The following is a 15,172-nucleotide window of genomic DNA, read 5'->3' as shown; positions in this document are numbered from 1 at the left end:
GCTCACAGGGGGAGCATGCATTACACCATCTGTGCAGTTTGGATTAACTGCGCAAAAGTTTTACTTGTAGTTTACACAAGTGTCAGCCAGAACCCTTTCTTGGATTTTAAGATGGTCAATTGTCATTGCACTTTGGCATTGCAAATGTGAAGGATAATTGATTGCTTTGAATTCATTTGGACAGAATGTTTATTGATAAAGGCTACTTTTGTCAATATCCCATGGAGGGAGGTCTCAGAGAAAGTGGGCGTGCGTTTAGTCAGCAGAGGCAGTCCGGGGGTGGGGCCACACCTAATGATATCAAACAGCGCCAACAGCTCGTTTTCTCAGGTTGGGAGAGGCTGGTGCTTGTTTTTGGTGAGGAATTAGTATTTTATCATGGCTAAAAACAAAAACAAATAGATTTTTCACGTTGCTGTCCCTTTAATCACAATGAGTTGCATTATAACTACCAAACAGGGTTGAAATGAATGCCTTTCTCCATAAACTCATCATCTTTTGCTTTTCCTCTCAGACCCGACTGCCCGCCGCACAGCGAAAGCTGGCCCGGCTGCTCGCAACCGGTACGCCAGCCAATGGACACTGAACCGCCCGCATCCTCCAGTCTCCTCGCACACGCTAAGCACGGACTGGAGGCTGCCAACACCAAGAGTCGCCGGCTCTGTTGACAAGGAGAGTGACAGCTACAGTGTCAGCCCATCTCAGGATACCGGTCAGAATCTGTTTTTAATGCATGCAGTGTCATTAACTCATTCATACCCAATAACATATAAATACAATTTTTAATACTTTGTCCTTCACTCCCAAAAACGTTTTTATGTTTTTTTTTTAATGCTAGAGCATACAGAAGGCTTTGATGCAGCTTCTGACCTGAAGAGGTTGCTTAAAGCAAAGGTAGTTATTACAAAAATGGCCAGCAGGTGACAGCAGAGTATAAGAGATCAACCAGGGCCATGTTGCAACAAGCTCTTTTCCCCAGTTTTAAACAGGTTTGTGAATAATGATGAAACTTAGCTATATTCTAATGCTAATTGCTGCCGAAACAAATACAAATATACTTTTTTCCTGATGAAAGCGGAGACTCTAATCTTTCTTTTGCTAGGTTCCATGTTTTTATAGCAATCGAACACAAGTGAAAATGGCTGGGAGTGAAAGAGTTAATATCAGTAACATCATCACATTTTCTTTAACAATGTTACATCTTAAACACTCTATTACTGACCCTGTGCACTAATATCCTTCACTATTCTCGGGCCCGTATCCAGACCGTGCTCGCAGCAGTATGGTGTCAACGGAGAGCGCGTCATCCACTTACGAGGAGCTCGCCAGAGCCTACGAGCACGCCAAAATGGAGGAGCAGCTGCGCCACGCCAAGTTCACCATCACCGAATGCTTCATCTCCGACACCTCCTCGGAGCAAATGACCGCCGGCACCAACGACTACACCGACAGCCTGACCTCCAGCACGCCGTCTGAATCGGGCATCTGCCGCTTCACTGCTTCCCCGCCCAAGCCTCAGGACGTCAGCCGGGTCATGAACATGGCCGTGCCCAAGGCCCACAGACCAGGTGAGGCAATTAATGCCAAAGCCCACAGAGCACATCCTGAATTAACATGAACACATACTAACATTTTTAACAGCACTAAAACCTCAAATTCGTTTAACATGTTGAACATCAACTTCTAATTTGATATTGTGGTTGTCAGCATTCAGTAAGTCTTAAAGGGATACTTGACTCATTGGGCGATTTTCAGCAGTAGAAAGTTAATATTTTGTCCAGAATTAATGTGATAACTTCGTTATTTTTCATGTACAATTAATACCTTTAAAAACAAATTTTTCCACTTGCTGTCGACTGAATATGACATCAACTGTGCTGAGGAAATGGTTAACGACCAATCACGACTTACCTGTTTTCTGGGTTTGGTCAGCAAACTGAGCCATGAATGCTTACCAGTTACCAGTTACCAGTTTCCTGAGCACAGGTGATGTCATCTTCAGTCGACAGCAAGTGGAAACATTTGTTTTTAAAGGTATTAATTATTCATGAAAAAATGAAGGTATCAAATTAATTATAGACAAAATATCTTCTTACAATTGAAAATGGCTCGATCATTGTTTCATTGTCCATTGGTCAGTTAGATAAATGATCAGACTGTACACCTTATTGGCTTTTTCACAAATTGCTGAATTTTGTGATCAAGATTTCTGCTTTAAAAATACATACAAAAAACTGTCATTACGATCGTCAATTAGAAAACACTAGCGGTGTAGGTAAAGATTACTTCAAATATGGAAGCGATAAAAACCCCCCAATGAGGACAGGATGAAGGTCAATTATGTCAGGTTCAGTCAACCTAGAACATTTAATAAACAATAGACAAGGAAGGAAGACAAGCGACTTAGATTATTTTTACTCGCGAGGAGAACTGATAGATGTGCACAGATTCCTACCCGCTCACTCTGCTGGGCCCTCTCTTTTTATTGGGTAGTCAATAGTTACATAGTCGTTGCTGCTCTAAAGGGGAGGGGGAACACACAGCAGCAACCATCACGGATATGAGTCATTGGGCAGATAATAATACAGACGTGTCTTTCTTCGGTGCAGTAGGTTTCATCAGTCAAAGTTCAACAGTTCATCCACAAAATGTTTTAGCCGCTATTTTGTAATAGGCACAGTTTCTGTTTTCCAGCTGCAGGAGCATGAGTGTCATTGATTTTAATCGATGTAACAAGAGAATTAAGAAGAGCTGATAATTTCAATTTGATAAAGTAGATATTCCTGAGTATCATGAACAACTACTCTACCCTAATGTTATGCCATAGCTCTGGATGCTTATGTACAGTGAACTCTCACATATTCACACTTCAGAATTTGCCTGTGTGTTGATTTTTTTGGGGGAACCAATTATTCATACCTATACCAATACCTGTTCACTGTTTTTGTGCTCAGACCAAAGCAAAAACAGTATTGCTTTGACGCCATCTAGCTGCAGAGGAAACAATTTAAAGTGAGTTGAGGACCTTCATTTAGGCAAAAGTAGTCCTTTGCCACCATCTTGCGGCCTCCTTATGCAATTACAAATCCTTTTAAAGCAGTGCTCGCCCCCTATTCTCTACAAACTGCGGCTCTCTACTAATATGTGTACCTTATCCTAAAACAATCAAAATCTTCAAATATAACATACAGTGTGCTCCATACAACCAAAGATAACATGAAACACATTAAAGACATTTAATACATTTAAAATTAAAGAAATAAAAGTAAGTTTAAATCACAAAAAAAAAAAAACTACTGTAAAATAGATTTCGTTTTTTATAAAAAAATTTACACATTTTAAACATTTTAAAAAAACCTTAATAAAAGGTCTGAAGAAAAAGGTTGAAAGTAATTTTTAACCATAATTTAAAAACATTTACACTTGGGCTGACTTCACTTCTGTTGGTAACGCATTCCATTTGCGTGTAGCATAACAGCTAAATGCTGCTTTACCATGTTTGCTTTTGAACTCCGGGCTCCACTATGTAGTGAGAGTAAAGCTCATGAGAAAGGTAGATGGAAATGTAATGTAATGTCTACACTGTAAGAAAAAAAAAGGAAAAAAAAGTTGTGTGAACTCAAAATTTCAAGTTCACATACTTTGGTAACATTTTAAGTTGGGCAATTCAACTAAATGTTGCAAATTTTGATGCTGTGAAAATTACCTTTTCTGCTTTTAACAACAAAGAATTAAGTGTTTACAAAACAGTTAAAAGATATAAGAAAAAACAATTTGCTTGGTTTGTTGTGCTAACTAACAATGTTGCCATAAATATCAGTCATTTACTTTTTATCCCAACTTGAAGACAACCCAAAAACTTTCTTGACGTTGTACTGTCTAAACATGTTATTCTGAATAATATTGCGTTTGTCAAACATGAATTATGCAACAAAATCCACCTGTCCATCACAGAGGGTGGCCATTTTGCATTTTCACAACTGAAAATAATGTCACAGTTGCTCTGGGCTCAGGTCACCAATCACGGCTCAGCTTCAGAAAACAGGTGAGTCGTGATTGGTCGTTTACTTGAGCCCTGAGCAACTGTGATGTCCACACATTTTTATTCGAATTTTCAAGAAAATACAACTGAATAGAAAAGCTATAAATTCAAAAAAGGGCCCAAAATTCTCAAAAAAGATTTTGCGCTTGGAGGGGGTGGATTTTTAAGTGTATCGAAAAATGGAAAATGCACATTTTAGCTATGGAAAAAGGTTTTGCGAATAAACACTGACAAGACCGGATACACGTCTTACATTTTGACCGGATATTACCTCACACGTGCGTTTGTAGTCACAAAGCAATGACGGACAATAAAGTAAGATATGTTTTGGGGGGCCGACGAAACAGATATGTTTCTGGAATTAATTAAAGAAGTGAATATTAATGCTATTTTAGATGGAAAACCGCAAAGAAACGGTACGGTTTATCAAGAATTACAAAAGCAAACTCATACGACGTCATGCACGGTAATTACTCGTTAAGGCCAAAGAAAATGTAAAAAAAGTGAAAAATAAAAATACTGTTTAAGGCCAAAGAAAATGTGAAAAAAAAACCTGTTAAAAGCCAAAGCAAATGTAAAAAGAAAAATAATTAAAATGACTGTTTAAGGCCAAAGAAAATGTACAAATAAATAAATAATAATGATTGAAATTACAGTTTAAGGCCAAAGAAAATGTAAAAAAAAAAATAATAATAAAAATTACTTTTTAAGGCCCAAGAAAATGTAAAAAATGAAAATTAAAATGACTGTTTAAGGCCAAAGAAAATGTAAAAAAATAAAATAAAAATAAAAATTATTGTTTAAGGCCAAAGCAAATTTAAAAAATTAAAAATAAAATTACTGTTTAAGGCCAAAGAAAATATAAAAAATACTAAATAAATAAATAAATAATAATAATAAATTTACTGTTAAAGGCCAAAGAAAATGTAAAAAAAAATATATATATAATAATAATTAAAATTACTGTTTAAGGCCAAAGAAAATATAAAAATAATTATAATAATAATAATAATAAATTTACTGTTTTAGGCCAAATAAAATGTAAAAAATTTTTTTTATAATAATAATAATAATAAATTTACTGTTTTAGGCCAAATAAAATGTAAAAAAAAAAAATAATAATAATAATAATAATAAATTTACTGTTTAAGGCCAAAGAAAATGTAAAAAAGAAAAAGAAAATTACTGTTTTAGGACAAAGAAAAATGTAAAAAAAACATTTTTAAATAAATTACTGTTTAAGGCCAAAGAAAAAAATAATTATATATATATATATATATATATATATATATATATATATATATATTATAATAATAATGATTACAATGACTGCTTAAGGCCCAAAAAAATGTAAACAAATAAAATAAAATATTTAAAAAAGAATAATAATAATAATAATAAAATTACTGTTTAAAGCCAAAGAAAATGTAAAAAAATAAATACAAATAAAAAAATTACTGTTCAAGGTGGCAAGCCAAAGAAAATATAATAAAAATAATAATTAAAAAGGCCCCAAAAAATTATTTTACAGTTACAGTTTAATTGTGTGTCTTATCCCGCAGGGGGCGAGTTGGTTCACCTCCCGCCATACCTGCGCATGGACTTCCTGTTAAACCGAGGCATGTCTTGCTCAGGCTCGTCCAGGGGTACAACAAGCGGGGAGCGATCGGCCATGGGCCAGGCCTGTCTGGAGCCACAGAAGAGTCGCTCGCTGAAACGGCCCTCTCGCATGGCGCCCCCGACGCCTACAGAGGCCCCTCAGGCCAGCAGGGACCCAGCGGCCCAGTGGCAGCCCGGCTCAGCTGCCACGCTCCCTCACAGAGAGGGCTCCGAGCTGGCACAGGCCGCCAAGCTCAGCACCTCCCAAGAGTCCCTGCTGGACTCGCGAGGACATCTGAAGCAAAGCAGCAATCCCTACGCAAAGTCCTACACGCTGGTATAACAGCAGGGGCTCTTGGACGGGACTAGTATTCACTCTAACACTGGACTTAACACTCAAGTGCAGTAAACGGACTCACCACGCAGTTCTGTATATATGTCCGGGCCCTCCAAGGGTACGGTCACTTTTACTAATCTACTTTTATTTATTTTAGAACTTCCTTTCATCTCCTCTTTGTATTTCTTTCATTTTTTTCCATTTAAAAATGAAAAAAAAAATCACTCATCAGAAATGACTGTAGCCAGAGCGTTGCCAAACTAATTGAGTAACGGGGGAACGTTGTTTACGCTTAATTATTGTTCATTCTTTATAATTGATGGGTCATTAATTGTTAGTTGACATCTATTAATAATCATTAAACCATAGCGACAATGTTTTCATAATAACTTGGACATGTTTTTGTTACTTTTTTGGGAGTGGAAGATGAGGATGAGAAATCTTTTTTTTCCTATGGAATATCACTGAATGAAACTTGGAACAAAATAAATTGACACCCGTTCACTTTTCAGCTGCTCTCAAATTACTTTAATTTAGTTACTTTTTTGGAAGAAAATAAAATCAATTTCTAAGGGATGCATGGGGACTGACCAATTTAAAGACAATGACGATTACCATCAGAGCTGGACAGCCCAGCCGAGCATTTTGTCACACTTATCAAATGATCCAATAGGAAGATTTATTATTCTTATTACTATAAATATATATATAAAAAGAGAAATCACTTTTATTTGTGGATATTACAGGGAATAATTGATTTGGTTAATAAAGTCTTTAGTCATTTTTGCACATATCTTGTTTTAAATAGGAAATGGCGTCTCTTGTCGATCTTTCTGTGTCCCATTTGCCAATGGTGCAATATGAAAAAAAGAAGACAAGTCTATGAAAACTATTGCTCTATACTGTTCTGTAATGATGAAATGTTGTGAGTGTACTGGACACATTCCAGCTATGTCTTCAGGTAGTTTGCCACTGCTTGTGTGCCAGGGTGGTGAGTGGCGTTAGGCTAGAAATGGCGGGTTTCCACAATTAACTCATTTGCTCCCAAAAACGTATAATAATGTACTATTTTAAATATTGCCATGGTCCCAAAAACATATTTATACGGGTTTTTTGTATGCTAGAGCATACAGAAGGCTTTGATGCATCCTCTGACCGAAAGAGGTCGCTTAAAGCAATGGTAGTTATGACAAAAAACGGCCAGCATGTGGCAGCAGAGTACAAGAGATCAACCAGGGCCATGTTGCAACCGGGTCTTTTCCCCAGTGTTTTCAACAGCAACTTAGCTATATCCTAATGCTGAATGATGAAAGAAGAGACTCTAATCTTTCTTTTGGTAGGTTCCATGTTTTTATAGCAATAGAACACAATATTCTGTGGACCTTGCAAAATCCGTCAAAATTCAGTAAAACAGTTGGGAGCGAAGGAGGTTGCTTCAGTGAAAATGGCTGGGAGTGAATGAGTTAATGGTTCACACTTGAGTGTGTCCAAATAGATTCCCCTTTCTCAGTGCACTAGGAAGAGTCCTCAGGGCTCTCACGCTCCTCAGTAGATCGACTTGCTGCTTCTGCAGTGATGCTTCTCTACAGGGAAAAAAATGTGAGACAATCTAGCAGATCCCCCATTCAAAACTAAAGTATGTATACAAAATTTGGGAAGTACCTGAAAAATAATATAATGATAAATGTTACTTTATTTGTTTGTTTTCTTTTGTGGCCTATACCCTGGCACGTTTTGACCTTCTGTTTCTTTCCGTTTTTTTGCTGAAGGGAGAAGAATATTAGCCATTCTTCTGTGAGGTTATTCTGTCAGTTTCTATGATTCGCTTCATTCCTAACTGTCTTTGTTCTGATGTTTAGTTTTTAACAACAAACAATGTCACATTTTATTTTTTAACATTGGTGTTCACTATGGTGGCACTGGAATAAAGATAAACTAACACAAAAATTTCAATAAAATGGCTGTTCCCCGATGTGTCCTTTCTTGCACATGTTTGGCATGAATGTTGTTGTTGATGATGATTGCAGCTTTGTTGAGGGTGAATGGAGCTATCAAACTGATGTTGACTCGTGGGCTATCTACACATGTTCACAAATACGCCTGCGATGGTGTGATTCCATCGCTATATTGAATCTTACTGCAGGCTGATAGTCCATTTGCAAACTTTCAGTCACCGACGACTATAAAAAAAAATGCGATGTCCCTATTGTATCTGTAGAAATTATTATTATTAGGGCCCAAGCAACGGCCGCTATTTGGTCAACTCATTGTACAAAAACTTATAAGTACTGTTTATGTTGTCTTCGTCCAAGTTAAGTCCAGTTGAAGGCTTCCAGAAGCCGCAAGCAAAATGTAAAAAGAAAAATAGTAAGTAATTTACAAGTTACCAGATTATATGAAAAGGTGTGTGGACAATGGCAGCGTTTTACTGATTTTGCCATAAACAATGGAATTGATTTTCTAAAAACTCAGCAGTGTTGTCTTTTAGTTTTAAGGCTACGCTTAAAAGTGCAACACTTTTCTGCACAAAGACAATGAAAAATGATGGCTACAATCCCCTGCAAAATTATTCAGTGAAGCGACCAAAAGTTTAGCTTTCATTACCAGGTACAGCATTTACATCTTCATCTGATACAAACCAATTGACGAAAAAAAATTTTAGCAAGTAAAAAAACAAAATTAACAAGTGGACTATATGAGCTGCATTGAAGACCCCCTTTTTCTTTATCGCTCAGTTCCTTAGACCCCAATATTAGATTTGACAGAGTCCTCTTTTGTTGAATTACAGTTATAATTCTGCAATAAAAAATATACAATTTTCCTCCTGTAAAAATAATTAAGCATATAATTTATACATGTATTTAATGCAAGTTGTAAAATGTCTGAAGTCCTCTTGTTTATGTTTAACAAATTTAAAACATCATAAATCATGCTGTTTCTACCAAGTACTGTCTCAAATGTTCTCCAACTTCGATACTGTAAATGTATAAGATTGTATGCCGAGAAACGTTTCTTGGAAGGAGTAATATGGCGGCCTCCCGGCTTCATAGATCTTGGCCTATCGGCTATCCAGTCATATATTCAGATTAGGGGTGTCAGGCGATTAAATTTTTTAATTGTAATTAATCACATTACTTCAATAGTTAACTCACGATTAATCACACATTTTATATCCGTTTTAAATGAACAATACAATATTATTTTCTAAGTTTTCATACTCTTGTTAACATAAAAGTGGAAAAAATGTTAAACTAGTAGAAATATGGCTGCTTATTTCAAAATAATTAATTAAAATTAAAAAGTGAGTGTGATATTGATTTGTGTTGGTCATTTTTCTGCCACTGGATGGCATAATTGCATTTGTAAGACGGTGACAGCTCAGTGCATTTTTCTTTTCATATCTAATCTTTAACATTATGTAACTTGTGAACTTCTGCACATTTTTTAAATTGCAAAATACAATTTAAGCTCAGTCTCCACAAATACATGCATTATTATTTAATTTATTGCTGCTAAATTTTAATGTGGATGTGTCTGCTGCGGTGCGACTGGAATTCCCTGGTACAGGCTTTCCAAGTAAGGGGAGGTCATTAATTTCACGTAAAAAAAATAGTAGCATTAAAATAACTTTAAATTAACTCAAAATTAACGCACAAATTTTGACAATTCAAATTCAAATTAATTCAGATCAGCGGTTCGTCTTCTTTGCTAATTCTTCTTCGACACTTTCCATTAACTTCCTGTGGCTGCGCTACAGCGTCACTCCAGACTAGGAAAATACATTACAGCCGTTAAATGTCTTCAGCATCTTCTTTTGGACACACGCATGTCTTGAAACGAAAGTACAAGATTTTTTTTGGAGGAACAAAGCCAGCTTTGCTTCCAAGTAAACAGGGCCTAAATACACACTAACTAATTACACAACAAGGGACACCTGGACAAGACACACATGACTGTGGGCACTGATTGGCTGACACAAGAGGTAGAGTAGACAAGCACAGGTGGACAAGATCACACTTAACAAGACAAAGGGAGACAAGGAAAACACAACAAACAGACCAAAATGCAACCAAAAGTAAACAAGAACACAAAAAAGACAAACCAAAAAACAACCCTAAACCCATAACATGACAGTTTTGACCCTCCTCAATGTTATTTCCAAAACTTTTGATTTCCTTACAAAAAAAATCAAAATACAAAGATGGACATTTAAATCAATCGACTTTGCGGACGTTGTACGAGCACGGATTATTTAAATCCATCTGTATGTCGGGATTCGTTCAATTGGAGGCAACGCATTTCGATGAAGTTGTCAAGTCATTCTTTATTGCAGACACAGGTCCATACAAAATAAAAACACACAGAAAAAAAACAATGAATATTAAAATATACTAAACTATGCAAATCCAAATTTACACAAAATAATGCACCAATGCAATCTAACCTTCGAGGTCAATCTATAACGGCTTTTCATTGGGCTGACTAAGGCTTCTATTATGTGATTCTCTGACCTGTCTAGTCGACAAATAAAACTAAAAATCAACTGCCTTAGCAGTACATCAAAAGTTGGCACTTTTTTTTGCCACAAACAATTGACTGGCACTATGCTAGGAACTCAAAGAAAGAGCCTCATTGCATCATTGAAGGCAACTTTAAGCCTTCGTAAACTTGACTTGTTATAGTTAGACCACAGCTAAGCAGTATAGAGTGGTGTAATATAAATTCTAAACAATGAGCACAGAATAAGAGTATATAGAAAACTTCCTAATCAGCAAGTAAGCCTTTAAGTATATTTGAAGGCGCTGGCAAGATATATTTTTGTCATCCATCATCAGATCTGATATGACCGAGATATTTGGTTTCCACACATACATCAAGGGGGCTGTTCGGTAAATAAAATGTTGGAAATTTTAATTTCTTATCCCCAGTGCTTTTAACTAACACTACATGACTCTTCTATTCCTCCTTGTCTTACTCCGTTACTAACATAGAAGGGAGCAGATATAACATTATCCCATTTGACCTGGAATTTCTGATTGGCATACCAAAACACTAACATTTTTACGAAAGAGTTGGGGACACCTCAACTTAGCAATTTTAGAAGCAGTTTTTCATGGTTAACTCTGTCAAAAGCTTTAGTTGGATCAATAAAACATAAAAATACAAATGTATTGAGGCTTATACACCAAGAAGTCTTTGTGCTGATTTATATATCTGTAAAAATGTTTGCTTATCAACTAAATGTACAATACGTTTGGCATATCTATGCAAGTATAAATGCAGCTGTTTATGTGTAAGTTTGTGTTTTTTATTTTTATTTTGTAAGGGGGTAGCACTCGATATGTTTTATTTCAACTTCTTCCTATACTCCCTTTTGAACATGTAAGATGTGCTTAATGATGATTATGTATGTAAAATAAACTATTCTATTTTAATTGCAGTATTTCTGTTGCTGGTCTATATGTTCAATGAGCCCCCCCCCCCCCCAAAAAAAAAGTTACAATCTTTTTAAGTGCAATGATACAGTGGTCAGTTCCATGTTCCATGAAAGAGCTATTGCAAAACACTACGAAATCCCAGCGTCAGGGAACAACATGGCGTCCGTATGTCATGTGACCAGCAGCTAACTAATCACAGCGTAGTAGCTCTGAAACCAAGTTGGCCAAACTCTCCATCTCCAGCACTGTGGCTGACGGCGCACGACTAACATCTAGCGGCCATTTAATCAAGTGCCGTCATTTACAGTGATCAACGAACGAGTGCTGCTGTCTCAGCCAACGCATCATCCACCTCTGTGGTTGAGAGTTTAAGTGTGACAACCTTGGACTACAGTCCGTCTTATTTGTCGATTTGATAAAAGGGAACGGGATTGCTACGTGTAAGAAAAAACAAAACAGTGATTCAGAGTCAGACAATATTAAGTTACACAAGCAATTTTACATACTGTGAGGCAGAATTGCTTACTGATTTCAAAATTACTATACTTAAATTGCAAATCCTTAACAATTTGTTTGCTTTGTTAAATCTTGCTATGTGATTTCTACAGGAGATTTCTATTAAAATGCCAGACTTGTGTGCTGCATATGGATGCAGCAATTCGGTGCTCTTTGCAAACAAGAGCTCATAGGATGACATTTCATCGGTAAGATATTGTTGGAGAAGGTTTTTTAATGTTGTGTATTTATTGCATTTAGATTATTATATTTGTTGTTGTTATTGATAATAATAATAATAATAATAATACATATTATTATTATTATTATTTTAAAGTTTTTCCTGGGTATGAATAGTCACTTATTTTCTCTTCTAATCCTGTCTAGTCCAGTCTAATCTATTATAGTCTTTTTTTTAGATGTGTCCTTGGCTTGTTGTAAAATGAAATATGAATTAAAAATGTTGGCAATAATTCAACTTCATACTTTTTTTATTATTATTATTATTATTTTTAATACATTTTAAGGTTTCCAAAAACGGCAAATAGGAGCGAGGTGACTGTGGCAAGATGGCCATCGGTGCGAACGTTCTATTCCATTGGCCAGCAACGAAGACGAGACATCTATTCTATAATACTTATGGTGACATCTGCAAAACTTTTGTTTTGACCAATCACGGCAAGGGATGAAAGTGTCGTCATCGGCATGCGCAATGGTTGTACAGATGGGAGCATGGCGTTAAGTGATCGTTGTCGTTTTTGCAGGGTAAATATGCGGACAAACGGCGTCTTAAATAACACGGCGTTGATTTTAGTATCAAGCCGATTGTCACCCGGGAAAAGCGTGTTCAAAAGACTTCAAGATATTGGGTGCTATTTGTCAAATAACGAGTTTAAGTCCAAGCGAATATGTAGGTCATGTTTTCGTCTGCTCCAAAGAATGGAGTCGAGTCTCAACATCTTACGACAATGGCAAGATAAGGAGATGGCAGCGCCAGAAGTATATTCGCTTAACGTCAAAGACGAGAGAGACTTGACATCATCTAAAATGCAAATCCTGTGTCCAAAACAGAAATCGTCGCTGCCCGAGATGCCACAACAAAGTACAGTAGAAGTAAGTGCAACACTGACTTTAATTGATGTGTTATTTGTATATATATGTATATATATATATATATATATATATATGTATATATATGTATATATATATATATATATATATATGTATATATATATATATATATATATATATATATATGTATATATATATATATATATATATATATATATATGTATATATATATATATATATATATATATATATATATGTATATATATATATATATATATATATATATGTATATATATATATATATATATGTATGTATATATATATATATATATATATATATGTATATATATATATATATATATATATATATATATGTATATATATATATATATATATATATGTATATATATATATATATATATATATATATATATATATATGTGTATAGGAGGAAGGGTAACGAGGGAGAAGGGACAGGGAGGCGGAGGACGGGCGGGGAGAGGCGAGGAGGTAGAGGCAGCAAGGGGGAGAAAGGGGGAGGGGAGAGGGAACCACGGGGCACCCCGGCGGCCCACAGGCCCCGAACCGCGTCGCCGGGCCCAGAGCGATGGACCGCGCCGGAGCGGCGCCGCCCCGGACACCAGGGAGAGCCCCGCAACGCAGCACCCCCCAAGAGACCCAGGAAACGGCCAAGACGCAGCCGCCACCCAGCAGCCAACAGAGGGGCAGACCCGCCCACGCCCAGCCAGGGGGGGACAGCACCTATAGAATTAACCCACTGGCATGCAGTGAATCCGAATATTAACCCTTAGTGCCCATTGGAGGTGAATCTGCTCGATCCTGTTAGCAGCAGCTGGGTTCCTGACTATAAAAACACAACCATTAGTTATAAATTGCCAAATACAGAAACATCAATGTAAGTTATCACGATGCGGTGGCTCTCGCTAACAGGCAGAATTAAGTAACCAGGTTTAGGTTAAAAAATTCTATATACGTAGACCATGTTTCTTTAAATTTTGATATTTGGTTTTTATTTGAGGCAGATATTTTTTCCATTAAAATGTGATTTATGAGGAGGTTAGACCATTGGTCGATATTCAGAGTTTGTTTATTTTTCCAGTTAAAAAGAATTGGTTTTTTTGCGATAGTAAGGGCTACAAGTGTAGATTGAAATTGTTTATGTGGTAAGTCAGTTGTTGTTAAGTCACCTAGCAAACACAAGTTTGGAGAGAACGGTATTCCTACAGTCCAAGACAGCGGAAAGTTTTTCTAAGACTTTAGTCCAGAAATACATAACAGGAGTACATAACCATAAAGCATGAAAATAAGTGTCTGCAGTGTTTTGTAAACACTGGAGACAAATGTCGGAGTCTGAGAGTCCCATTTTCTTCATCATATATTGAGTAATGTATGTTCTATGAATAATTTTATATTGGATAAGTTGTAAATTTGTGTGTTTTGTCATTTTAAAAACGTTTTCACAAACTTGAATCCAAAAGTCAGATTCCGGAGCTATAGACAAGTCTGTTTCCCATTTCGAGATGGGTAAAGACGTTTTATCAGTATATGAAAGTAACATATATTTTTGAGAGGTTTTTTGTTGTTGTCGGAGAAAGCTTGGTAATATATTTAGCTAAAACAGGCGGTTGGAGCGTACCCTGAAGTGTTGGAATTTGTTTCTTTATCATACTTTTAACTTGAGAAGAGATGGTGGAGATGTGTAATTTCTTTCTGCTCCCACACACCTAAATAAAACGATTGTTTGTTAAGTTGAAAGTCGGGGTTATGCCATAGGGGAGAAAGCCCACAGGGCTCCACTTGGGCTTTTGTAATTTCTAGTGCCTTCCACCAGGCAGTCAGGGTGGCGGAAATCATTGGATTTTTAAAACAATTATGTCGCTTAATCGATGTTGTAATAAAGAGTAAATCTAAAAGTCTGAGGTTATTACAATCCTTCTGTTCTAGTTCTGTTGGGTTGTGCCCATAAAATGATATATTGTAGCTGGTTAGCTATATAGTAGTGCATAAAATTTGGTGCCTCTAGACCTCCTTTGGATTTATTTTTCTGAAGAGTAGATAGACTAATCTTTGCTTTTTTTTTATTCCAATAAAATTTTGTAACGGCTGAGTCCAACAACTGGAACCAGTTAGCCGTAGGTTTAAATGGAATCATTGACAAAAAAATAGTTT

The 15,172-nt window shown here is 36.3% G+C and overlaps 1 protein-coding gene across 2 annotated transcripts in view; it reads left to right on the top strand.

Annotated features, from left to right (window-relative positions):
• Positions 1–7,950, top strand: part of dscama (Down syndrome cell adhesion molecule a) — a 187,905-nt gene extending 179,955 nt beyond the window's left edge. For both annotated transcript variants that reach the window (XM_086057565.1, XM_086057564.1), the window contains exons 31-33: positions 515–712; positions 1,266–1,568; positions 5,605–7,950. In XM_086057565.1, the coding sequence (XP_085913691.1) occupies positions 515–712; positions 1,266–1,568; positions 5,605–5,984 (881 nt within the window). In that variant the 3' untranslated portion in view covers positions 5,985–7,950. The remainder of the gene's footprint in view (positions 1–514; positions 713–1,265; positions 1,569–5,604) is intronic.
• The last annotated feature ends 7,222 nt before the right edge of the window (positions 7,951–15,172 follow it).

The sequence above is a fragment of the Leptonotus elevatus genome, chromosome 16 (genome assembly GCF_054856555.1).
Source record: "Leptonotus elevatus isolate MCC_2025b chromosome 16, RoL_Lele_1.0, whole genome shotgun sequence".
NCBI lineage: Eukaryota > Metazoa > Chordata > Actinopteri > Syngnathiformes > Syngnathidae > Leptonotus > Leptonotus elevatus.
The sequence above is the reverse complement of the archived record's forward strand: the minus strand, read 5'-3'. Positions and strand labels throughout refer to the sequence as shown.